The 27,550-nt window shown below is 40.7% G+C and overlaps 1 protein-coding gene across 1 annotated transcript; it reads right to left on the bottom strand.

Annotated features, from left to right (window-relative positions):
- Window positions 1–27,510, bottom strand: LOC139447234 (propionyl-CoA carboxylase alpha chain, mitochondrial-like). Its single transcript, XM_071228491.1, has 22 exons — window positions 27,424–27,510; window positions 23,079–23,171; window positions 20,446–20,562; window positions 18,195–18,308; window positions 16,999–17,052; window positions 15,849–16,017; window positions 14,963–15,041; window positions 14,289–14,391; window positions 13,456–13,550; window positions 11,517–11,599; window positions 10,474–10,611; window positions 9,391–9,464; window positions 8,566–8,640; window positions 8,006–8,074; window positions 7,521–7,596; window positions 6,867–6,977; window positions 6,190–6,292; window positions 4,879–5,083; window positions 3,788–3,841; window positions 2,952–3,092; window positions 1,117–1,194; window positions 1–576 (listed from the first exon to the last, which is right to left on the bottom strand). Exons 1-22 carry the CDS (start codon window positions 27,508–27,510, stop codon window positions 508–510), a joined length of 2,187 nt encoding a protein of 728 aa, XP_071084592.1. The 3' UTR covers window positions 1–507.
- Between the last annotated feature and the right edge of the window lie 40 nt (window positions 27,511–27,550).

Raw genomic sequence — 27,550 nt, 5'->3', positions numbered from 1 at the left:
CATTCATCCTCTTTCTTGACACTGGTATAAGTATCTATACTAAAACATTACCATAACAGTAAATTAAAGAACTTGTTATCCATAAATTGTTTCTACTTTGTCATCCGTCAGTTTCTAAGTAATGCCCATCAATCAATTTCAGTACCGGGTAAACCACACAAACATAAATATCTGTAAATAACTCTCGCATATCTTGCAATTCACTGGGTTGTTTTAAATGATTAAAAGAATATCTCAAATGTTTCTCAATAAATATTTGTACATAGAGTTATCTGAAATGACGTTTTGTCTGGGTACTCTCACAGGTATTATTAAGCTGCACACACTAAAAATCATGTACATCTTCCACACAGAATAAGATAATATATACCGTGCCATCCAAGTCACAAACACACAGGCACCCCTATCACAAACAAATAGACCAGCTCTGCTGTCCTTTTCAGACCGTTCCATTCCAGCTAGAGGGATGGCCATATCATATGTTGCTATGGCAAGTAATTGTTCCAATCACTCCAGTTCAATAATAACATCTTCTTCATTGACTGTGTCACCTGCCTTGAAGTGGACCTTCTTCACCTGAGCAAGGAAAGGAGAATTATACAATCTGATAGATAGAAGAACGCAAAGTGCCAAGGTCAAATCAAGGTCAAATACCTTCAAGCCCAAATAGCGGTGACATTGGTAAGTCCCCCCAAGGAGGGGGGGGGGGGAGGGGAAGGAGCATGCTTTAGTCAGCAGACAGTCTTCAGTAGTCAGTAGTCAGTATTTTTTTTGTCTGAGTGAAAACATCAGTCCGTCTGGGGACAACTGGTTTTGCTTTCATGTCATTACTGCAATTTGTGTTTTGGCAAATAACAAAACTACCAGTTATATGCAACTTTCACACGATTTTAGCCTGTTTACAATAAAAGGTGAAGCTTTACTTTACTCTTAGCTGTTAATTATTGACATGCTACATTAATCTTTTAAAGTACAAAATAGTTGTTCTCTGCTTAACAGTATACCCTATCAGGACCCTCATATAATACCTTCGGCGTGAGGATCCAATACTACTACCCTAACTCAAGGCTCCTTGAATAGTATTGACTTGAGAAGCAATGTACAGGGTTGTCTCACCTTTGCGACCTTGGCAGCAACAAGACTGTTCTGCATCTTCATGGCCTCCAACACGCACACTTCCTGCCCCTCGGCCACCTGGGAAAAATACAAGGAGTGTAAAGAATCGTGTTTTACACAGTTACAAATTCCTTTATCACAGTTTCAAATGATTTGGAAAGGATCAAACGCATAAGTATTTGAACTGTGATTATATACAGGTCAAGGTATGAAAATGGGCCTTTAAATTTTACAAATGTGCCATTTAAGAATAACTGTTGTGAAAGTTGAACTAGGGTTTCTTTATTAAACAATTGTATTTCAAGGACATATAGCATCACTAAATGTGACGATAAGGCTAATATGTGAGCAAAAAGCTCATTTGAGAACTTTTCAGTAACCATTTTTGTAATATTGAACATGAACAAGTCTTTGATCCTTGTTAATTTTATAAATCATCTTCAGTCACAGACCTGTGGACAGTGAGATTTTCTCTTGAAGTTGGACAAACTGCCCTTCTCAAACATGTAATGCTGGATGTGACTCAATTATCATGAAATTAGTACAACCTAAATATGTTTTACATTTGTATACGTTTACTGAATTTTGACAGAAAGACGAAGCTGTGTGAGGGCCAGCTGAAGTAGAAGTTGTTCATAACTAGTTGTGTGGATGGCCATAGGAGTGACATAATTTGCAATAATAGCTGAATAAAGCAACAATCAAAAGGATGCCAATAAAATGCTGGACAGTTTATTTTACAGTATCTGTCTGTGTGACAAGCGGTAATGTGATGGTCTGTGACATCATAGCTTCCATGATCACATAGGCGCTTTGAGATGGGATTAGCCACACCACTAGTTGGAACAACTTCTTCTTCAGCTGGACCCCACACAGCTCCATCAAATGCATTAAGAGTAATGCAGTATAAGTTAAAATATCTACAACTTACATGTAAACTGTAAAATTAGCTAAGGGGAATAACTCACTGATAACTAACTAGTAACCATGGAAACAACATGAACTCCAAGGAAAAGTAGATAATAGATTCTTACACCCTGTAAGAATCTCAACTCAAACGTTCTCGAAATTTATCATGAGTGAGTGAGTGAGTGAGTGAGTGAGAGTGAAATTTTACACCGCTTTTAGCAATTTCTAGCAATATCAAGGGAGGGGACACCAGAAATAGGCTTCCCACATTGTACCCATGGCGGGAATCGGACCCGGTTCTTCGACATGGTGAGCGAACACTTTAACCACTAAGCTACCCGACCACCCCCTTCCCAGTGCAAGAACTCTAGGGATTTATCTTGACCTCCTCAGAGGCCAATATTTGGCAAAATGTTCGCAGCAAATGTCAGTGAAAAGTCCAAAATCGGAAATACAAATGTCTCAATTTCTGAATTCTCAAAGTTAATACAGTTGTAACTAATGTCATGGCTTTGTAGAGGTGACTTGTATTTCACTGATAACAGGACAGCTACAGATAGAGAGTCTGTCATGCTTAGTTTAACATTATTGTATTGAATCTAATGTTAAATACCTCTCAGTTTACTTATTTTAAAATAGTTTTAAAATCTATATACAAACCAATCTCTTCCTTAATCACTCATCTACAAATATGTATTCTTATTTCATCGAAAAGTGAATTTTGAATAAGGATTCCAGATCGGAAACAAAAAACGGTGTTTTCCGTGCTGACATACTAGGGATCATAGTCAGGTCATATCCAGATTTGAATCCACGACCATTGTTGCAACTCTGCACAGCAAATCTGCACTGGACCAACCCTGGCTTCTCCAAGCATGATATCTAAGCACCTAAGTAAGGATATATTTGTGAGAGCAACTTCTGACCATGTCTCCATCTTTAACGGACACAGACTTGAGGACACCGGGCATCGGTGCAAGGATCACGGAGCTGATGTCGACCTCCTTCTTCTCAGGCATGAACTGGGTCAGGTCAGACGCCAGGTCGTCGAGGACAGAGACTGGGAACTGTTGAAGTAAGGTTAAAGTGGAACTACGTTCAATCTCAGGAAAATCCAATCTTTTACTTCAATACAATACTTCTCTGCATGAAGATCTGACAACCCTTCAGAAAGTCACGTCAGGTGGTTCAGTTTGGGGTTCAGATGTCATTGCACACAGAAATGAAGGTGCATAAGAAATCCACAACAATATGAAGGCATAGCCTTTATTAATTACATTCAGAACTGCACATGTAAGTTAGTTTTCAACAGCTCATCATGCAAAGTTATAAAGAAATTATATCAACATAAGACATGGTTTATGTCAGAGAAATAACTCAAATATGTTGATTCCGGGAAAAGAATAAAAATATTCCATGATTTCTCCATTCATACGGACATTCTGTTGATGTCACACAGTGCCATGATGTCAAGTATGAAGGTCACCAAGCAATGATGTGACAGTTGAACTTTGCCGCCACATTCTATCACAGATGAGGTATTTTTTACATTATTTACACTTTCATTATCCATTGTTTGGCTCATATACACATATATACAACTCAGCATATTAACCATTTGGCTGTTATTCACCACCACTTCAACTCTGTGATAGTTGTTTTGTCAAACTCCCCGAAATACCACAGCCACGGATTCACCAAAAAACACAACATAATACCAGCAGCCATCTTTAAACTGTCCCTAGGGAGTTGGCCTACTCACCACAGTCCCGTAGAACCTCAGCTTGTAGTTCCCGGCTCCGTCCCGGTTGGTCAACTATGGAGGCATAACATTCTTAATTACTAAATACATAAGTAGAGAATTTTCAAAAGAATATAAACAAATATTACCCACTGGGACATGGATATCAAGAAACTGTGCGGTCCTATCATGGCATAGTCCCAAATAATGGAGTGAGTAAGTGAGTTTGGTTTTATGCCGCTTTTAGCAATATTCCAGCAATATCACAGTACCCATGGTCTTCGGCGTGACAAGCGAACGCTTTAACCACTAGGCTACCCGACCCCCCCCCAAATAATGGAAGACATTGTTGATAACACCACAGACAACAGACTGAACCAACTGCTTCCACACGCCATCAGGAAATCCCGACTTGAGGTAATATATAGAACAACCTACTCATACCTCAGAATTAAGGAATATCAACTTGGCAACAGCATCTGGTTTTTATTACCATATTTTCTTGTGTATAATACGCAATCCCACTGAGGGGCAGATATTTCAGGAAAAAATTATACACACATTGAAATACATGTGCCTTTTCCTGAATGCGCCAAACTTTCCCATCAAAGTATATTATTGACCATTTCAAAACTGACCTCACACATGACCACCGTAGTTCAAATTTGAGATAGAAAGTCATAAGCACCTCCAGTTTATTAACATCTCTTCTGGTTTATCAAACACACACCCAATACAGTACAACTTTGAAACAGAAAGGCCAACAACACAAGCTACCTTAATGACCTTGAGGTTGACCTTGACTCCTGATATGATATATCAACGTGTCAAAATGATTTTACAAGACTATGAAGGAAAAGAAATAATATCCCTGAGATGTCTAAGAAACCCATAGTTCTTAAAACAAAGTGTACTGCCAGTGGCGTTCAAAATCCAAGCCTCTTACACTGGGTCGCTTAATTAACTATTGAGATCATGTGTCTCCTGATTAGGGAGCCAAATCCATGACAGTAAACTACGGTTGTAATGAACTCAAAGGGACCATATTCAACAAATGGACGGGACTTAAAACTAAGTTTGTTTTATCGATCAGTTTGTTCTTAAAAAATAACCTGAATGATCCTCTCCTCCCCGTTGATGGTGGTCTCAATGAGGGGGGAGGAGAAGGAGATGTCGCCAGAGACAGTCAATGTCTGGTCCCCTGTCTCCACGGTGAAGCTGCCATCTTGCATCTGGCAGATGCTGGTCGGGTGCGATGTACCACCTAGCTGAACATTGACATTCCATTTGCGACCTTTATGAAGTACATTTGGAATCCTGAAAAAACACAACAGGGAGAATATGAATTGTTTATGCATTTTGTATACATGAGTTGGTTTTACTGGGCATAATGTATTTAGTCCTTTATGCCAAACAAGAATGGATGCAAATAATAAGCACTGTCAGTCCTATGGGTCAACAAAAAAGTATGAATCACTAAAACTAATTGTACATGTAGCATGAAGGTTCAATATAAAGGAATATGTCACTGTGTAATTAGAAATCTGAGGCAGCAATAATCCAGTGACTGACATTAGGCTAAAAAAAATAATAGTCTTGGTTCTCAGTCACAGCCCGCGTCATCATAAAGTTTGCCACACATTTCATTTTTATTTCCATTTTTAAAAAACTTAAATAATCCATAAATATTAAAAGTCCAATGGTAGTCAAATACTGTATTCCAGTATCATACTCATCAAGGAATACCTTTCCAAAATTGATTGAACACAACTGGTTATTTGCTTACACAACTGATTATTTGCTAACATACTAATTCGAATAGCAATGACCACCCCCCCCCCCCCCCCAACAAAAAGCAACAAAAAAAACACACACAAAAAAACAAACACTCAAACCCGCACCCCACCCCACCCCCAAAAAAACCACACCACCCACCAGCACTAAATTTTCATAAGCCATTGCCTGAGTACCAATTCTTTTATTTTTTCAAGCCTTAGCAACGATCCATGCTGTTGGGATATGTTATCACACCATCAACCAAGTCACCGAGCCTGACCACCGGATGCATTTGGTCGTATAGGTTGCTTGGGACCAATTCTTCCCTCAATCACTTAGGTTTTTTTAACACAGAAATCAATCACTATACAAAAAAATTAGGTCAGGGTTTCAAAGCATGTACAATGTCATAACATTATAGAAGTTCTTTGAAGACGGCTACATGTGTCAAGCCTGATGATGTCAAGTAGGTCACAGCGGTCAATCTGGGGCGTCTGTTTATATGCTTGGGATCCCCAAAATTATCCTACACACAAAGAGACAGTCCCCAGATCTAGACAGACCAAATCACTGATGAAAACTGTACTTGAACTAACTAAGAACCATGACATGTTTCCTTGATACTGTGATACTGACATGACACTCACCTTGTCTGGTTCTTAAAGTTGCGGGTACGAATTTTATCTTTAGCATAAACAACTGCTGCCAAGGCTACAAGCTCGTTCCTTTCTCCAGAACTCAGCTGCTTTCCTGCAAAATTGAGAGAAAACATGATACTCATCACTTAATACATACAACTTTTTCAAGTTGTAACTGTTAGAAAAGGATAACCCTTGAAATTAATCAGTATCCATGGACAACAGTTGGCAAGAATTACATTCCAAGATAATTTATTGGTCTAATGCAGACAAAACTGGTCTAGATTGGTTTTGCCAGATACCACTGTACAGCAAGAGTTACACTGGTTGGCAGTTGACAGCAAGAGTTACATTCCTTGGTAGCTGACAGCAAGAGTTACATCCCTTGGTAGCTGACAGCAAGAGTTACATCCCTTGGTAGCTGACAGCAAGAGTTACATCCCTTGGTAACTGACAGCAAGAGTTACATCCCTTGGTAGCTGACAGCAAGAGTTACATCCCTTAGTAACTGACAGCAAGAGTTACATCCCTTAGAAACAGTGCAAGAGTTACTTCCATTGGTAGCTAACAGCAAGAGTTAAATCCTTTGTAGCTGACAGCAAGAGTTACATCCCTTGATAACGGTTCTGACACACATAAATCTGGACTGCACTGGTTGGCCAGATTTCACTGTACATAACACCAACCTTGGAATCCATCCGGGTACACGTGGGGGAGGTAGTTGGTGCTGATGTCACCCTTGATGAACCTGCCCTCCGTCAAGATGTCGCGCAGCAGGGGGATGTTGTGAGTCACACCTGCACAGATACAGGCGCTCGTCACCACCAGATCAAAATACCATTTCAAGAGTATACAAATAATATTACAAACTGACCATTCAATATACCTTGTAAACTTGGTATGTACAATCAACAGATGATATAAATATACTACTCAAAAGAAGTTCAAGAACACCCGATTATTTTCATTGTTGTGCATGAACCTTTGACCTCCATGTATCACTTGGGCTGCCAATATCGCCATGGCATGTATTTTGGACCCTGAACATGGGGAGTTGTATCACATGTATGAATGGTAATGTAATGACCATGCTGTGAAGGTGTCTGTTACTGTCAAGAAACTTCTGTTTTTTCTGCTGCTTCTGTTTTAGCATTGTGAGACCTTTCTGATCTAATATGATATTCCATAAAAATTCAGGTGAGCTACATACCATTGTGGGTAAATGTTTCTTTCTTGAAAAATATGGCCACAAGATCCAATTTATTTGAAAATAGCACTGACGTTACATACTACGCCTCATTATAGTGGTTAAACCTTGTTAACTTGAACTAAGCATATACCTTTTATCACATAGGAATCCAGGGCTTTTATCATTGTGCTGAGTGCTTCATTTCTGGTTGGTCCATATGTCACCAGCTGGTGAGAAAACAACATTATTAATCCTATTCACTGTTGAAACAGAAATAACCCAATCACAATATGCCATCAAAATAACACTATGTCTGTGTTACATACTATTCTCATAATTACATACATTAATTTTATTGTTCATTTTTCATTGTTTTTTATATATCTAATACATACCAAATCTAATTTACATGTTCAATTTTTAATCAAAATTTCATGACAATATTTCCAACAATATTTGTCACACTCTGCATTCTGCTTCCCACTTCTTTGGGAAAATGTAGATAATTGGGGCCTCATGAACTCATGTTCCCAAATACAGCTAAATAAACTCACTAACCCATAATTCCTCACGTGATGGTAGATATCCTCAAATTGTCTTATGGTTAGAATGACACTATTAACCTATTTTCCTTACCTTACAGATCATCGGGTCATAATAGATGCTGATGTCACTACCCTCCATCACACCACTGTCACAGCGAACCTGCAGAGCAAAACAAAAAATGAAGTAAAAACATATTTATAGAAATGTAATCACAAAACAGGCATTATACATTTGAGCGAGTGAATGTTGTTTAATGCCATGTCAGCATAGTTGGTTGGTTGGTTTGTTGTTTAACGCCGCACTCAGCAATATTCCAGCTAAATGACGGCGGTCTGTAAATAATTGAGTCTGGACCAGACAATCCAGTGATTAATATCATGAGCATCAATCCACGCAATTGGGATTGATAATATGTATCAACCAAGTCAGCGAGCCTGACCACCCCAGCCGTTAGTCGCCTTTTACGACAAGCATAGTCGCCTTTTACATCAAGTATGGGTTGCTGAAGTCCTATTCTACCCGGGCGTCTTCATGGGCCATGTCAGCATAGAACATCCATATCGATGACATGTAGATGATTGAATACATCCATCAGCCAAGTCACCCAGCTCCACCCTGTTACAGCAGCCTCCGTGGCCAGGACTACTTACATCAGGTATATGTTGAGGTTCAACGTATCTCGACAATCTACCAATAGACGGCATTCCAAAATTCTTAAATGGATCCTGAAAGAAAATTCACATCAAATGAAACAAGTGCTACTTAGATTGGGAAATCTGGCTGTGAAATACATTAGGGTTATACACAAAATTTGCTTGGAAATGGAAAAGCAGTGAGATAAACATCATTTGTTCTCTCTTTGTTCTCAGATTTCTGGGGTTCTTGAGCATTGGGTGAGCCAAAATCTCATTTTGTTTGTTTGTTTGTTTGTTGACTTATGCCACAGTTAGCATTATTGCAGTTATATCAGTGGCCAGGAAAGAAATTGATCCAATCTCATTAAAACCAGTTCTTAGAACTTTGACCGACCAATGGAATAACCAATCAGACGACAGCTTTCTCTTGCTTTACAGCACTTATTTCAAATTGTCGACTACGCTTCGAAACATATTTTGACAAATTCTCGATATAAAATTTGAAACCTGATCAAAAGAACATTGTGAAATGGCTAATAAATAGTCCAGATTGTATGGATTCAGTTGTTACACTCGTAACTATCGATCGGAATACCCCGTGTTAAAGTTTTTGAGGCTGCATGATTAGAAATCACATTCCAACTGTCACTTTCATGATCTGGTAAGCGACGCTCTGGTAGGATGAAAGGTCGTTCTGACGTGACCCCGAACTAAGGTCTGATTTTAATGAGATTGGAAATTGATCTGGACCAGACCAGCAGTTGTTGATATCATGAGCTACATCCCATGTATGATGACACTGAACATGCTGAAGCAACCAAATCACTGAGTCTGACCTACCTCAGCATAGACTCTACATTCAAAGGCCCATCCATCTACTGGTATGTCAGCCTGGGCGTGGTTCAGCTTATGACCTGACAACAAAGGTATTTATTACACCAGCGTCAGTTGGATGGTCTGTTACTAAAGAGTTGTCACCAATATCTGCAATCTTCTTCTTTCAATTCAATTAATATATTGAGTGAGTGAGTGAGTGACTTGGATCTTGAAAGGCTTTGAAAACTACTGGCATTCAGTCATCCTTGATGTGGGTGCTCAAAGCATGCTGGTCTTAGACATTAACAACCATGGTGAAACCCATGAGCATGGATACGGCGCTGACGGACAAAGAGTGAGTGAGTGAGTGAGTATGGTTTTACGACGCTTTTAGCAATATTCCAGCAACATCACGGCGGGGGACACCAGAAATGGGCTTCACACATTGTACCCATGTCGGGAATCGAACCCGGGTCTTTGGCGTGATGACCAAACGTTTTAACCACCAGGCTACCAGACCGCCTCCGACAGACAAAGAATCAAAATCATGGTGCATCTGGGATTCAATATTATGTTGATAGAATCCTGAAAGATGCAACACGACTTGGCAAATAACGGTAAATAAATTATTTTTTATCTCATGCAATATGTCAATATTTGCAAATAGTTGTGTAATACACTACTGGCAAATTGCAGTATTTACTTTCAAGTTACTGGTATCTCCTAGGCTACCAACACATCCTCTCAGTTTATTTTATATTGATAATTCAGTTTAATTCACATCATTGAATTCACCATGTATAATTAGCGTAGGACTTCAGTGAGCACTGTTGTGACGTCACTAAAATTCTTGTAACACCGATGTGCTACATATCACCATTCTGTGGACACCATGTAGGTCACTGTGATCCCCAAATTATTCATGGAGTCAGCAGAAATAGTGAGTCAGCATTCTTTTTCTGCTTATAGCAACATTCAAGCAACTTCAGTGGGGAGGACACCATAAATGGACTTCACACATTGAGGGGACTTGAACCCAGACCTTCTATCAAGAGGTTAGACTGAAAGACCCAGTTTGAGCCCTGACACAAGACAGGAGTTACTTACCCTTTGCGACCCTCATCATCTGATGGACAATGTCAATGCCAGTAATGCATTCCGTGATTGGGTGTTCAACTTGGAGCCGCGTGTTCATCTCAAGGAAATAGAAGTTCCGTGCAGAATCAACCAAGAATTCAACAGTTCCTGGATAATACAAAACATTCATCAATATGTCAAAATATGTCTCAATGGTCAAATTTGCATTTGATGATTCACAAATAAAAACGTCAAGTATCACTCTCAGTAAAATGAGATGTTTAACCCCCATATGATATCTATAAAAGGTCATGTCATATGAACCGGAAGCGAACGCTTACTGCCCACTCAAAACGCAGGATGCATGGGTTCTTGAGTCAATCAGATGTCAGCTTTCTTAAACAATTCGACTTCATTTATTTACCACCACAGTACACAAATATACCCTCCATGGTAACCCTTTTGGATCTAGATACAGTGTCATGAAACTCTCATTTTAATTCTCGTTCCCGCTAAACAAAGATCTAAGCACATCCCATTACATGTCACTTCAGAATGACATTTTATCCGACTACTCACCTACCAGAGCAGGAAAGTGACAGTTGGAATGTGTTTTCTAAGCATGCAACCTCATAAAGACTAACACAGGGTATTCAGAATGAAAGTAACGGGCTGACATGACACATTATGAGATCTTCGTTTAGCTGAAGCGAGAACCAAGATCTTATTTTAATGAGATTACAAACTGAAGAAAACTTGTAGTTTTGAAGATATGCTCTGCAAAAACACACTCCTGTGAATTGAGTCAAAGTCAATTTGTTGTGATGAAAATGAAAAAATAAAAATTCTAAAAATCCCTAGATAGCAAAAGGCACTAGTTGACAACCTGATCTCTGTGTTTGCAATGTTTAATGAATGGATACCAAGTAGTTTAGGAGATTTGTTCCGGAAACATAAACACATACACACAGAGAAATAATATCGAAGGGAGATAATTCAGTGGAGATACACTGTGCATACCACTACATTTTCTCAACACATGGAGACACAGTAATCAAGTGGAGACAACTCACCTGCTGATGTGTAGCCGACCTGTTTGGCCAGAGCTACTGCCTGTTCTCCCATGGCTTTCCTCATGGATTGGTCAAGGAATGTGCTTCAATGCAAAGGGAGTCATAATCAGGAATATAACTTCCGACTTCAGTACTTGGAGGCTCCCTACATACATCCCCCAAAGTGCTCACTGACATATTGCAAGAGAGATCGTTTTTTCAGGGAATTAGACTGTACTGTCTGGCTTTTCTGTCAACAATTTTGAAAAGTAGATATGAATGAAAATATGACATCAAAACTGGGAATGAAGTAGAAAATATTAGACATGCCCATTTTCTGACTGACTGCCTAATGTAAAGTTGGCAATTCTATTATTGACAGTTCACCTACTGCAAATCAGGAAATTAATGCCAGTGAATTTTAAATTAAGTTAAGGATTTTTATCTGGACCAAACTAAACCAAACCAACTAAACTAAATTCCACTAAACTAAAGGGAATAAGATGTATTACACAGCGATAGAAACTAGCATGTTTGATCCACTAGTCCTTATAATGATAACAAACCCACAACTATTGGGCAGTTTGGCAAGGACTACAGGACTAGTGCTAATTTCTACCGCTGATTACAGTTAGAATACCTATTTTGTCTGAAATATGGGATCACTGACCCTTCCGCATCGCCCTCCCCGTTCATAGGAAAAGCCTCCCACATCATCAGCCGCCTCCTCAAACAGCAAGCCAATATTGACACCCACTTCACCAGCTCCAACTCCCTCAACACCCTGCTAAGAGCCAACATCGACACCCACTTCACCAGCTCCAACTCCCTCAACACCCTGCTAAGAGCCAACATCGACACCCACTTCACCAGCTCCAACTCACTCAACACCCTGCTAAGAGCCAACATCGACACCCACTTTACCAGCTCCAACTCCCTCAACACCCTGCTAAGAGCCAACATCGACACCCACTTCACCAGCTCCAACTCACTCAACACCCTGCTAAGAGCCAACATCGACACCCACTTCACCAGCTCCAACTCACTCAACACCCTGCTAAGAGCCAACATGGACACCCACTTCACCAGCTCCAACTCACTCAACACCCTGCTAAGAGCCAACATCGACACCCACTTTACCAGCTCCAACTCCCTCAACACCCTGCTAAGAGCCAACATCGACACCCACTTCACCAGCTCCAACTCACTCAACACCCTGCTAAGAGCCAACATCGACACCCACTTCACCAGCTCCAACTCCCTCAACACCCTGCTAAAAGCCAACATCGACACCCACTTCACCAGCTCCAACTCCCTCAACACCCTGCTAAGAGCCAACATCGACACCCACTTCACCAGCTCCAACTCCCTCAACACCCTGCTAAGAGCCAACGGCAGGAACACAACTAAACCCCAAGAGCCTAAAGGTGTAGTCTACAAACTTGACTGCAACTGTGGACAATCTTACGTAGGTGAAACATCCCGCCCAATCAACACCAGAATGAAAGAGAATAAAACCTCCACCATTAAATCACAAAGCAAATCAGCCATCTCGGACCATATCAGCAACTGTCCCAATCATGTCATTAACGTCCAAATCCTCAACCAACAACCTCCATGATTTCACTAAAAGAAAACTTAACAGAAGCAGTCCACATTCGCCGCCACAATCCATCAATCAACATAGATCAAGGCTATTTCATCCCACCCACCTACTATGAACTCATCAAACAATAATCACTTATCCTATTTATTGGCTTCATGTCAACACCTACCAATATTATCCCACTCATGTATGCAATTGTTGTTACTGTTAATCCTCCACCTATTATATATATTCTGTACTATGTCCCTCATTCAGTCTTGCCTGACAACGGTATAAGGATCAATACCGAAAAATCACTTTTCACAGTATTAAAGAAGTTGTTATCCATAAAATTGTGTCTATCTTGTCACTGACCTTGGAGCTTCTTCAATAACTTTCTGGTTTCTTCTCTGGATTGAGCACTCTCTTTCATTTAACCACAGTGCGTTTCCATGACGATCACACAACACCTGTACAGTGAGGGACATGAAGATACATTGGTGAGCGGGTAGAGTGAGCAGGTAGAGTGAGTGAGTGAGTGAGTGAGTGAGTGAGTGAGTGAGTGAGTGAGCGAGCTTGATGTGGGAGGAAAGGCTGTAGTTGTGCAGAACATAGACTGAGTGTGAGGTGAGGTGAGGTGAGGTGAGGTGAGGTGAGGTGAGGTGAGGTGAGGTGAGGTGAAATGTGAATTAATGTCGCATTTAAGACTATTGCACTAATATAGTGTGTGTGCATGTATGACAGCTTGTATTAGTCCAGTTTATAGTGCGAAGATGGATACCTCAGTCAGTCAGCCGACCAGTCCTTGTTTTATCCCATAATGCGAGTACCAGGCAGGGAAACAGCAAGTATCATTTTTTACGCCTTTTGGTACGGCCTGGCTGGGGATCAATCCATTGACCTTTTGCCCTCTGGGCAGACGCTCTATGAACTAGACCATGGATGCAGACCAGACTTTCAACAGTATTTCAGTTACATCATGGTGTGACAGCTTAATACGAGAGGAAAGCCTGAAGTGATCCAGGTCCTAGAGGTTTAGCACTTTCACAGGTATGGAGCTGTGAACCTGGGATTTGAACCTACTATCATCGGATCCTGGACTTAAGGGAGGCAACTCTGTTGAATAAGCATAAGCCATGTGGGTCTAACCATAGCAGGCTTTAACTGAGTGACACCATCTAAAATAATTTGTTTTTCTAATTCAATACCTGCACTTCAATATGTCTTGGGTTATCAATGAACTTCTCGATCAACATCCTGTCATCACCAAAGCTGGACTGAGCTTCCTGTGTCGACAATCGGAAAGCTTGCCTGGCAAAAGGAAATGGATATGGATATTAAACAGAGCAACGAACACACAACACCTATCTCGTGTCTTCATCATTCCAGGCCTCCCTCATGTTCTCTCCCACCCCTGCCCCACCCACCTATCGGGTGTCTCCATCATTCCAGGCCTCCCTCATGTTCTCTCCAATCCCTGCCCCGCCCACCTATCTGGTGTCTCCATCATTCCAGGCCCCCCTCATGTTCCCTCCTACCCCCGCCCCGCCCACCTATCTGGTGTCTTCATCATTCTAGGCCACCCTCATGTTCTCTCTTACCCCTGCCCCGCCCACCTATCTGGAGTCTCCATCATTCCAGGCCACCCTCATGTTCTCTCCAATCCCTGCCCCGCCCACCTATCTGGTGTCTCCATCATTCCAGGCCACCCTCATGTTCTCTCCAACCCCTGCCCCACCCACCTATCTGGAGTCTCCATCATTCCAGGCCACCCTCATGTTCTCTCCCACCCCTGCCCCGCCCACCTATCTGGAGTCTCCATCATTCCAGGCCACCCTCATGTTCTGTCCCACCCCTGCCCCGCCCACCTCTCCCCACCTACCTGGTCTCTTCATCGTTCCAGGCCACTCTCATGCCCTTGCCCCCACCGCCGGCCGACGCCTTTATCATGACAGGGTAGCCTGAAAACATTACAGTTAATAGTAACAAACTCAACAAATTGTATAATTATAATTGACTTTTACAAAAAGGACATTTTAGCAAGAACAGTAAGACAATGGACAAGACAACTGAGAAACAGGACATTCCTACATTTCCTCAAACTACTGAACACAATAACAACAGTGACATGGTACTGTAGCTCACCTGGGTATGCAGAAAACAGTAAAAACGAAGACAGCAACTTAACAAAAGTTATTGTCACCACTGATATTCATATATCTTCTGCGTAAATACTGAGGATTGATGTTATCAGGAGAAAAAATGAGCATTTCTGATTAAATGCAAGTTCTTACACTTACCTGATGCTACACAGTCCTATATGTGTAGCGTAAGGTAAAACATATACATGACAAAGTTCTCTTCTTCAGCACAGACATGGCAGCAGTGGCACCATATTGAAAATCAGATTCCAACCCTTGAACAAATCGGGGTGTCCTTACTGGTGGGAGTGAGTGATCGAGTGAGTAAGGTTTTCGCAATATTCCAGCATTATTACAGCGGTGGACACCAGAAATGGGCTTCACATATTGTACCCATGAGGGGAATCGAACCCATGGCTGCGGCGTGACGAGCAGACTCGGTGGGAACAAGCATGAGCAGGTTCTGCTTCACTGAAGCTGTGGATTCTGAGAAGATGTTTACGCCGAACACCAGACAAACAGGCCACAATACAAGCCCACTTGACTTTCAGTCAGGTGACATAAAACTAGAAGGATTTCCACACAAAAGAAACATTTCCATTTTTCATTATAAAATTCCAGACTCACCGATTTCATTGGCGAGAGTGACACAGTGATCTGCGTCCTTCACCACGCCATCGTGACCAGGAATCATGTTGACCCCGGCCTTCGCTGCGATGCGTTTACTTTCTATCTTATCACCCATTGCATGAATGGCCTCGCTGTTCGGCCCGACAAACTCAACACCGATCTCAGCCTGCAACATAAAGGGCTCATTAACAAGTCGGTTTTTCAATGTACAGGGGAATCTGTCAAAACTAATCTAATCCAGAACAATGTCTAAACTCTCAGTCCCAGACAAGTTGGAAAATGCAACTACAGTCAAGTCCCGTTAATCCGACATGGTTGGTTGCATTTCATTATGTCATATTAACAAGCATGTCGGATAAACGAAATTAAGTTGCATGTACATTCGTGATCTAAAATCAGACAACTAGATGAAAGATAACGATGCAAACACGTAATAAAAAAATGAAAAATGAAATATTCATATTGTTATGTTATGTTATAGTTAGTCAGGAATGGAAGTCACCACTTGAAATTCAAACCTCAATGCTCAAGAAAGCTGCTTTCTTAGTCGCTAATGTCGACTTCCTGTTAGTCATTTCATTGGTCAATCAAAGTTAGCTAAAGGTCGTTCTGACGTGACCTGATATCCTCAGCAGTAGCGAGAACTTGTATCTGATTTTATGATATTGAGGTAATGTAAGCATATGATCTGTTTTAACCCTGTTTTATTCATGTAAATTATTAATTGTTTCTTGTTAAGCAAGCTTAGCTGACTCGTCTCGCATCAAAACACGGGCTGTGTACTTGCGGGCAGATGACCATGGAGTATGCTGATCACTGTGTCGGATTAATGAGTGATTTCGGAAATTCATTGCTAATGAGGTGTGTCGGAGTCGGAGTGCGAGACTGTCCGATTAACAGGTCTAAATGGCACTGACTTAATCGGTTCCCATCTTTTGTGTCGGATAAACGAGTGTCGGATTAATGAGACTGTACTGTACTTAATGTCTTTTATGACATTACACTTTACCTATGATTCTCAGCTGGATCATGTCAACTTGGGGAACTGACGTTAGATGCAAAAGGACTCGTGATACAAAACATTTAGAGTAGCCCAGAGAACCAACAGACATCTATAAGCAGGATAATGAAAATGATTCATGCTTACCAGTCTAGCAGCAAACACTGTATTTTCCGACAGAAAGCCGTACCCAGGATGAACCTGAAAGGAAAATTAGGATAATTCTGATGCCTTGGAAAAGTAAGTGAGTGAGTGAGTGAGTGAGTGAGTGAGTGAGTGAGTGAGTGAGTGAGTGAGTGAGTGAGTGAGTGTTCCAGTTATATCGCGGCGTGTCAGCTTCATGTGGGAGGAAAGACCGAAGTGATGCAGGTCTCAGATGTTTACCACTTCGGTGAAACCCACGAGCACAGGTATGGTGCTGACAAACCTACAAACATAATTGGGGCGAACCGGGATTCGAACCCACAATCATAGGTTTCTGGCGTGCCCAAAGGACACAACTCTGCACAGTGATTCGCGGCACCTTAGACGACTGGGCCACACGTGCCCCCTGCCTTGGAATAGGAACCTCGACATAGCTAATACAATAGACAACAGTAAGTTTCCACTGCACACTCTTTCAACTAGTGTGGTAAAATGAAAAGCGGTTTAATGTTGCGTTCTATATGATTGCACATAAATAATGACATATATGTGTGTTTGTGCGGATGCTTGTACTAGTCCGGACTTATACTGGTTTTAAAGTGCTAGCCCACTGAGATACCATGCCGCAGATTAACATGAATACCCACTCAGACTCCAGACTCTTTGTGCTATCCCCTTAATTCTGCCTGGGGTAACAAGAAGTAACATCTTAAACATCTTTTGGTATGACACGGCCGGGGATCAATCCGCCGACCATCCGCTCTCTGGGCATATGCTTCATCCCCTAGTGAGTGAGTGAGTGAGTGAGTGAGTGAGTTAGATTTAATGCCGCTTTTAACATTATTTCAGTTATATCACGGCATGTCAGCTTAATGCGGGAGGAAAGCCCGAAGTGATGCAGGTCTAAGACGTTTACCACTTCGAAGAAACCCATGAGCACGGGTATGGTGCTGACAAACTTAGAAACATAATTGGGGCGAACCGGGATTCGAACCCACAATCATAGGTTTCTGGCGTGCCCAAGGGATGCAACTCTGCACAGCGAATCGCGGCGCCTTAGACGACTGGGCCACCCGTGCCCCCGCTTCATCCCCTAGACCACAGAGGTGGTCCAATCAGACTGAAGAATACACTAGACATTGTGTTCTACAATATCCAACAAGATGTTATCTGACGGCAGCTGACTGCAGCTGACTCACGGCCTGGGCACCAGTGTCCTGCACAGCCTGCAGGATGACGTCCATGTTGAGGTAACTCTTGCTGGTGGGTGCTGGACCGATGCACACTGCTTCATCCGCCATTCTCGTGTGGACCTGGAAACCAGATGTAGTCATTATTTTGTTTGTTATGTGACGATGATCAGCAATGTTCCAGATGCCGTAGTCACCATAATAAGCACCCTAGGCACTCCGAAGATTGACAAAGGCTGGGGGAGGGGGGTGCTTATAAAACCATACCCAACTAGAATTTGTGCACTTCTGCACTGCTCTTTTCGGTCAGAAAATGTAATGTACACTAGGGCTGCAACGAATACACTATGAGATGAATACGATTTGTATCACGAATATAGGGTAACAAATATGAATTGCAATTTACGAATACAATAACAAGTCAGCAGTTGATGTATTATTTGTTGTTATCAGTGAAACAGTAACATAAATTACTTGACATGGTTTGTTAATTATTAATATATTATACATATATATCCAGGATTTAGTATCTGCACAAATTGACAATGACCAGTGACCACAATACTGTCAAATTCAATATAATGAGAGTGTTGTCTTTTGAAGACATCTATGCATATAATATGTTCTTATGGATATTTTTAGGTACAGGATATGTAAATGCACATGATTGCATATTCATAAATATTTGATTCTAGTGGCCACGAATAACGAATTCAATTCATGAATGGATACGGTTCGATTCACCGAATACGCGAGTGAATCGTAACAGCCCTAATATACACAAGAAATCATGGACTGTCATGTGAATTTTCAGTCCTGGTATGGGGTGCTCTTAAAAATTATTCACTGATTGGTCTAGAAGTTGGCAAGGGTGCTTATTTGAGCAGGACACTTAATATGGCAAATTAGGAACATCTTGTTGGCCTTTCAATAATCTAGTCTGGGCCAGACAAACCAGTGGTTGATATTATGAGCAATGTGTAACATCATCGGGGGATGATAACAACAAGATTTCTAGTGCTGAGGACCTATTATAACCCAGGACTTTGTTAGAGAGTGATATTTTTCAGTCATTGCTTCAAAACACACAATATTTTCCATGAGTGAGTAAGTTTGGTTTAACGCTGCTTTTAACAGTATTCCAGTTATATCATGGCGTGTCAGCTTAATGTGGGAGGAAAGCCCGAAGTGATGCAGGTTTCAGATGTTTACCACTTCGGTGAAATCCACAAGCATGGGTATGTTGCTGACAAACCTAGAAAATTAATCGGGGCGAACTGGGATTCGAACCCACAATGATAGATTTATGGCTTGCCCAAGGGACGCAACTCTGCAAAGCGAGTTGTGGCGCCGTAGAGGACTGGGCCACCCATGCACCCATATATCCCATGAAAGAAGAAACCAAGGAATTAATTTTATTTCACAATATGTTTTTTACAGGTCATCAGGACATGTTTGAAATAATTTTAAAACCCAACAAGAGAGTCGGTCAGCGACCCATAAGCACTGCCTGCCTTTCTTCAAAGTTACCTGCCCACATTCAGATATTGTAAATATATTATATTTCAAGACAGGTAATCAACAGAAATTCTATGGTGCTTGGATGCTGTATCATCAACTTTTCGAAAAAGAGGAGCAGCTTTCAATTTAATTTTAGTTTTGTACTTAAGATTTTAATGTTTGAGACCATGTACTTTCCTAAACTGCAATATGACAAATAAACTAGAGTGAATGTGTGAGTGAGAAGTATGTTATTTTCTGTAAAAAAAACAGCAAAGTAAGATGTACTGATAAGTTGTGCTTTATGTCATGGGCTTTCTGCTACCCTTGGCAGAAGCCCATTTATGTAACAGGTGCATCTTTCTAAAAAACAATAAAATAAAAAAAATATTAAAAAAATATTAAAAAAATATTATAAATATTGAAAAATGGTGAAAAATATGAGACAAATCACATCTTGATTCAGTTGAAATAATGCAAAACAATTACTTAAGAAACCATGAGAAGTTACAATATAACTGAATAGGTAGGTAGTTTTAAAATTATCTGCCAGACAGTTGGGCAGGTGAAAGAAAATTTCATGCAGCCCGACAGAAAAGTTACTAGCCACGGGCAGGCTGTAACTTTGGACATCCCTAAGCATCATCTGAATCCCTGTCAGCCTGTTCTATTCATGTACTGTTTGAGGTGGCACGTTCTATGTGAGAGGAAACCAGTGGTGATTCTGGGTCAGATGTGCCACAAATATGTTCATACTCACGGCCAAGGAGTCGACATCGCTGTGGACGGCAACTGTCTTGATACCGAGACGTCTACAGGTGTGGATGACTCGACATGCTATCTCACCTCGATTTGCGATGAGGACTTTGTCAAATTTCTGCAATGAAAACAAAACATGAGCTTCACATATCACTTGTATATACCCAAGTGAGGTATGAGAGAATGATGTACCCGGTTACATCCAATCAGGGCTCTCAAGTTTAATGTTGGGAAGAAACAGGACATAGACATTCACTGGAACATACGAGGATGGGGATCATGCGAACAGAGACCTGCGAAGATTCCGGGGGTAGAATAGGTCTTCAGCAACCCATGCTTGCCGTAAAAGGCGACTATGCTTGTCGTAAGAGGCGACTAACGGGATCGGGTGGTCAGGCTCGCTGACTTGGTTGATGCATGTCATCGATCCCAATAGCGTGGGTCGATGCTCATGATATTAATCACTGGATTGTCTGGTCCAGATTCGATTATTTACAGACCGGCGTCATATAGCTGGAATATTGCTGAGTGCGGCGTTACACAACAAACCAACCAAATCATGCTAACAGAACTTATAGTCAGCAGATCCTGGTGGATGCAAGGGACAAAACTCTCTAAATGATGGTGCCTTTAGGACTGTGCGGTTTTACTGGTATACTACAATACGCTTTTCAAACAATACGTATTGCAATAGTTTTTCTGTATTCCAGTATATTAGGTACATTTCTTAAACAAGTTTTGTTATTCTTCTTATTGTTTATCCTAAACTCTCCACAGAAATTCATTCACAAATGATGTTTCCCTCCACTGAAAACAGTGGAAACAGCCCCCAATATATCACAATACATATCGCAATTTAGATGCAGGGTATGATTTAATTCTGTTTTACCACCTGCACCACGTGCAACCATGTGAATTAATCAGGTTGCACAACAAAAATATTGGCTGCACCATTTTATCATAATTGAAAAACTGTTTTCATTTCTTCTAAATATTAGATATATCCAAAGTCCAAATAAACTTGAGAATGTGCTCCAGTATTTTATTTGGGGGAAATTTATATATGGCCTTTCACATCTTGATATCCAGTAAACAATCTTAAAAATAAGTTTCAAAGTGTCTGTTTGTAACCACATGACTGGTTAATTCTAGTGGTAATTGTAAAGATATGAGTTCTGCAAGTTCATTGCATTCAGACCACCTGTGTATTTTACTAAGTTCATAAACTTTTGTTTCCTGGATTCAAAAAGATTTGCAGACAGTTCTAAAAGATTTCAGTTGTCCCGTTTTATCAGATATATAACTGCTGTGGTGGGAAATGTTACCTGCATGGGTGCATCCTGGCAATAAAGTTACCTGCACTAGTAATGTTTTACCTGCGCTAGTGCAGCTTGGATATAGCGAAATCAATCCCTGATAGCGTTACCTGTCAATGTTATTCCGTTTGTCCGAATTGTATGTTCGCTCTGCCAAACTAACGTTAGTGTCACAATCGTGATGACATGATCACAATCTGACGATTTCACAGAGGCGTCCTCACAAGTGCGTTTCATTATGATCCTCTTAGACTTTCTTGCTGATGATTGGTTGGTTAGTTGGTTGGTTGTTTAACGCAGCACTCAGCAATATTCCAGCTATATGACGGCGGTCGGTAAATAATCGAGTCTTTGACAGTGATTGACATCATGAGCATCGATCCCCGCAATTGGGATCGATGACATGCATCAACCAAGTCAGTGGGCCTGACCACCCGATCCCGTTAGTCGCCTTTTACGACAAGCATAGTCACCTTTTACGGCAAGCATGGGTTGCTGAAGACCTATTCTACCCTGGATCTTCACGGGTTTGCTGATGAAAGGCTCATATCTACTGATGTAGACTTAGAAGGCAGTCAAACCTCTGCAATAACAGTTATGTTCATAGAGAGTAAAGTCAGTGGTAGGGAGATCCCTGCACTTGCCGCATCTGTTAAGTTTCTGTGCAATGACCACAACAGTCACAACATTTTATGTGGGGATCCTGTGCTGAAAAATTGGTCTTGCACTTGTTATCCATGGCAAAACTCTCTACCCTGACTTAAAAAAGTATTCTCTTCAATTAAAAGAACTTCTCCACACAATGGCGATAAGAAAGAATGAGTAAGCTTGGGATGTCATGTGATCAGTTGTGCGGAATCAGGCAGTGCACAGTCCATTGTTAGTGATGGTAGACATGGCGACGACTGGGGTGTGTTTGGGTGAGGTGTTTTTTTAAATCTGGAAACTTGTTTTGGAGATCGCTCCATAAAAGGATTGAGAAAGAAGGGCAATGCACGGTGTGAGAAAGGATAAGTTTAAAAATATAACATTTTACATATATCCATAATGGTAGCCATATTTAATCTTGGACTGAAATTCTGTGAGCAATTTTTAAACACCATAGCTGGGATCCTTTATACAAACAAAGACGTATATACAAGTCTTTGATACAAAGTTTCAGCTCCGTGGGTCTTGTAGTTTCAGCTCTGTGGGTCTTGTAGTTTCAGAAGTGAAAATGTAAAAGTTAACAAGAGATGAACAAATGGACAACTAGAAGACAGCCTACGCACAATGAAATAAAACTCACTTGATTGTCAGTCATAGAATTATTACTTACAGATTCTTTTGGATCCGACTTTTCATTCCAGTAAAGTTCCCGCTGTAGAGGAACAGTGGTGTACAGGGTTCTCTGGGATGAACACAGCCAGTTCTGAAAACAGCAAGTACACAACATCCTTTTCATAAGAAAAAAATATTGACATGGCACAGTGGCTCACTTGGATATGAAGTCAACAGTTTAACATGTCAACGAAGATGGCCACTTCACAAAACTTACTGACATCATTGCCATTCACATAATGTGTTTTTTAGTGAGTGTTTTACACTGCTTTTAGCCATATTGGTTTATTACAGCCACATCATGGTAGGGGACACCAGACATGGTGACCACCTGGGGAATTGAACCTGGACAATAAGTGTGATGAGTGAATACTTTAACTACAAGGCTAGATTAGAAATGTCCTCATCTTGAGAGAGGTGAGGTGAGGTGAAATTGGGTTTAACGTCGCGGCCAAGATTATTGCACTTATATAGCGACGTGCATGCACGTGTGTTGGTGGCTGCTTGTACTAGTCCGAACTGATGCCGATTTATAGTGCTAGCTCACTGTGATACCATGCTGCAGTTTAACATGAATACTCCACTCAGACACAGTATACTGACTCCGAGCCGACCAGTCCTTGTTTTAGTCCCTTAATGCCGAGCGCCAGACAGGGTAACAACAAGTACCATCTTTTAATGTCTTTTGGTATGACGGGGTCGGGGATCGAACCCCGGACCTTCCGCTCTCCGGGCGGACACTCTACCACTAGACCACGGAGGCGGCTCATCTTGAGAGAACTTAAAGGGAAACAATGCTCCAACTCTTAGCCATGGGCGTTTAATTAGCTTGTGTAATCACTGGATGTCAATTGGCATCAGCTACCCAACAAACTGGACGTCTGACCAGCCAGGGGGATTCCCCTTGAATCCTCTCATTTGATTGGATGATGCTTACTATAACCTTTCACCTTGCAAAATCTGTCTGCATGACTCAGATTACCTGACAAAGTATATGCAAAATAACTCAATAACGTTCACCCCTGCCTCTGAGGGTGTCAAGGATATATAGCAATCAGTGGTTCCCATTTGGCATTTCTCGTCGTCTGGGGTATTTATCCAATCTAAGATTGGGTTATAAATCCAGGTCTGATGTTGTGAATGTACATGTTATGTTATATGTAAGTGGCAGTGCAAAAAGAGAGGAATGATCAGTTGAGTTACAAAAAAACATTGATCAAAGGGTTAGCCGATAATACGTTGTTTGATTCATCACTATTATCTTGAAGTGGATTTGTAAAAAAGTAGGTGTTTAGGCTAAAAAAAATAATAGTCTTGGTTCTCAGGCACCACTCACATCATCATAAAGTCTCCTGCACGTTTTGTTTTTATTTCCATTTTTAAAAAATATATAAAAATCCTAATACTTAAACACAAAGCACAAAAATAATTGAAAATGGAAACCAAAACGAAACATGAAATGATCTTTATGATGATGTGGGCAGTGCCTGAGAACCAACACCATTATTTTTTTTAGCCTTATATATATAGGTTTACTAAAACAGATGGAATATACCAAAATCTGGGCGTGAAGGCCCAATGTAAAAACAACATATTTGATGAAAGGATTAGCTAATATGTTGATAAACCTCGCAACCCGCAGGCAATCATAGTGTGAGTAATCTAATTACTGTACCACTGTGATATATATGCTCTTGTCAAATCTGACTTCATATATACCATGGTGTATTATCGTCATGTTATTCGGTAATCTATGTACTGACTCTCACATCTTGACCTTTCGTTTTACGTGCATTCTTAGTGTTGAATGTAGACATCGTTGTTATTGGCTGTTGTTGTTTTTCAGCCATTTACCCTTTACAAGAGTCAAGAACATTAAATACAACAAAAGTTAAGCTTGAGTATATTGTTCAGTGAGGCTCCCGACCTGGGGTTATCTACACAGTCCGATCCCCTCCAGGGGTGAGAATGAACAGTTATACATATGTCATTCTTCAATCCTCCAGAGGTGTCGCATCTCACAGCTCAGCGAAGCACAAGTCAACCAAGTCAAAATTACAGTCCATAATAAGCAACTTTTGATTCCACGAAGAAAACACTGATCCATATGTCAATACTTTCAAAGATGGAGCACTGTTTCCCTCAAGCTCCTCACAGCGATAGTCCGTTCGCGGAGCTCTCCATACTATCGCTGCCACCAGTCAAAACTCCCCACTGTGATAAGTGGCCCCAAACCATGCTTGGAGTTGAACTCGCAACCGAATGACCGTTATATTTAAAAACAAGTGACGACTGTTGTGACGTCGAATACACTTACCGCTGCTAAATTACTTTCTTTGTTTGTCAATTTGGATTTCTATTTTATTAAAACCATCATCTTTAATTGATATAGTAAGAATGTAAGGGAGAAGTTGGTTGGTTTTCTGTTAGTCTGCAATCTCGAACCAATCTGATTATTAAAACAACAAAGTAAATTTATCTGGAAAACATGGTCAGTCGTAAACCTTTTCAAAATGAACTATGATGACATTCCCAAAGACATAAACAAAAGTATAAGCGGTACTACATTTGGGGTTAGAGGAAAATTTCAAGATTCTTGTAATGGCCGCGCCCACACTGGTGGCAGTGATGTTACCGAGAGTGTAACGAAGGTGTCACGCGCTGGGAAGGAGCTTGTGTTTCCCTTTAAGGGCAAGTAAACACAAAGGTCAACCAAGGTAAAAAGTATTAATATTGTCTAAAAAACTGAAATACATGTGTTCATTGGGGTTGGGATGAGTCCAAATTTACTACCCGGGTACCCGACCCTACACAGGTACCCACTGTAGGTTTCAAGAGCTGGGAACACAATGTCTGATTGGCAATTGTTTTACCGCAGCCCTGACCAAAACTATTTAGATACATGTATCAAACAATAAGATCATGCATTCACTGAAGTAGACTGGAGGTTTACCTTTACTCAAACAAACAAGTCTAGAGGAATGTGTGCATCGTTAGAAAGAAATGCGAACATAAGCGACTTGTAGTGTAACAACTGAGCTATAGTGAGTTTTTGTCATTTAACAATATATCACGTGACTAACCACGGTTCCGGGTAGTCCTGTGGGTACCCGACCCAGCCCTAGTGTACATACTAAACATATACCAAATTTCATTAAATTTCAAGCAAAAATGACTGAGCAATGGCCTTAAATGCCTTACAAAAATAGTTTTTTTCCAAAATGGTTGCCATGGTTATTTTGAGATTATAAACTATTCATCCAAGGTCTGGGGCATCACAATACTCCATGGTACAAACATACTTTTAGCATAACACGATTATCATTTATTGTTTATTTCAGGAACGATATAGCTCAGTAATTGAACCTATGAGGGGAAAACAATGAAAGAAGCATACAATTACAAATTATCTTCTCTCCACTTGTTCCAGATTAGCATGGTAAACAGCATATGTGTTAATTAGTTTAGTCAAAGTATTAAAGATTGGACATGGACAGACATTGTTATACAAGGCATGTTATGAAATGCTAAGTCATAACATGAAAATAGCTGCAAAAACTGACTTTCTCATGGATGTGTACTGCTACTACAAACAAGATCCTCATGTTTGGATCACACAAGATAGTGGAAAGACATATTTCATTTTCACAATGTTTCAACAAAGACGAAAAGATTTTAAATTATTTTTTTATATATACAGGTCATTTTTGAAGGGGGAGAGGGGATCCATTTTGGGAGCAGGTCAAAGCGGTCTCAAAAGGAAAAGCCTCAAACGGCCACAGCAAAAGGTCAAAACAGCTTCAACACATAGTCAAACGGCCACACAAAAAGTCATCACATGTAATTATATAAAAGCCATGTTTACCACATTAATAACATTTTATGGGGGAATTTCCAATGACATGTGTTTAATAGTCGCATTTATCCTTTGATCTTATCATTTATTGAAAGAAACTTAAATTACATGACATGTCACTAAAGTACTGTTATTCCGTTTAATGCATTATTAGGCCTTGGTGTGCACTTAATGCTATTCAAGATGTCTAGGGTCAAGTCTAAAATAGTAATTTGACACTGCTTGCAATTTATTTATCTACGCCCATCAATCGGTTATAAATTCCTTTACAGTCTTTTGAATATGACGCGATGGACCATTGTTGATGTCACGATGCAAATACCAATGAGCGATTGCATTGATAGCCGAAACAAGGCCCAGTTTCAATGACATTATCAAAAGAGATCGTTGGAAGCAAACATTAGTGTGTTTTGAATAAATAAATGCAGTTCTGTGTACACTGGTCTTTGCAAGTGGTACTTTCTGTTCAAGAAGGAATACTTTTTACCGGATTGGCATAATTTGCAGCTCGTCTTGACACAAACTGCATTTGTGCAACATAACAGTGTCCCCTTGCCGCAATAGAAGACGCCATTTTGATTCCTCCTGTCACGTGATTTTTCAGACCGATTTCA

Source organism: Haliotis cracherodii, unplaced genomic scaffold (genome assembly GCF_022045235.1).
Source record: "Haliotis cracherodii isolate W230 unplaced genomic scaffold, xgHalCrac1.p SCAF_7, whole genome shotgun sequence".
NCBI classification, from domain to species: Eukaryota; Metazoa; Mollusca; class Gastropoda; order Lepetellida; family Haliotidae; genus Haliotis; species Haliotis cracherodii.
This window is presented reverse-complemented; position numbering and strand designations above follow the sequence as displayed.

Excerpts from the sequence above, each read along its gene's own strand:
- LOC139447234 (XM_071228491.1), bottom strand. The coding sequence starts at position 27,510 with ATGGCGTCTTCTATTGCGGCAAGGGGACACTGTTATGTTGCACAAATG. Across the intron at positions 10,612-11,516 it reads GGTCGGCTACACATCAGCAG|GAACTGTTGAATTCTTGGTT; the intron begins GTGAGTTGTCTC and ends TGTATTATCCAG. Across the intron at positions 8,075-8,565 it reads AACCTCAACATATACCTGAT|GTTCGCTGTGACAGTGGTGT; the intron begins GTAAGTAGTCCT and ends TTTGCTCTGCAG.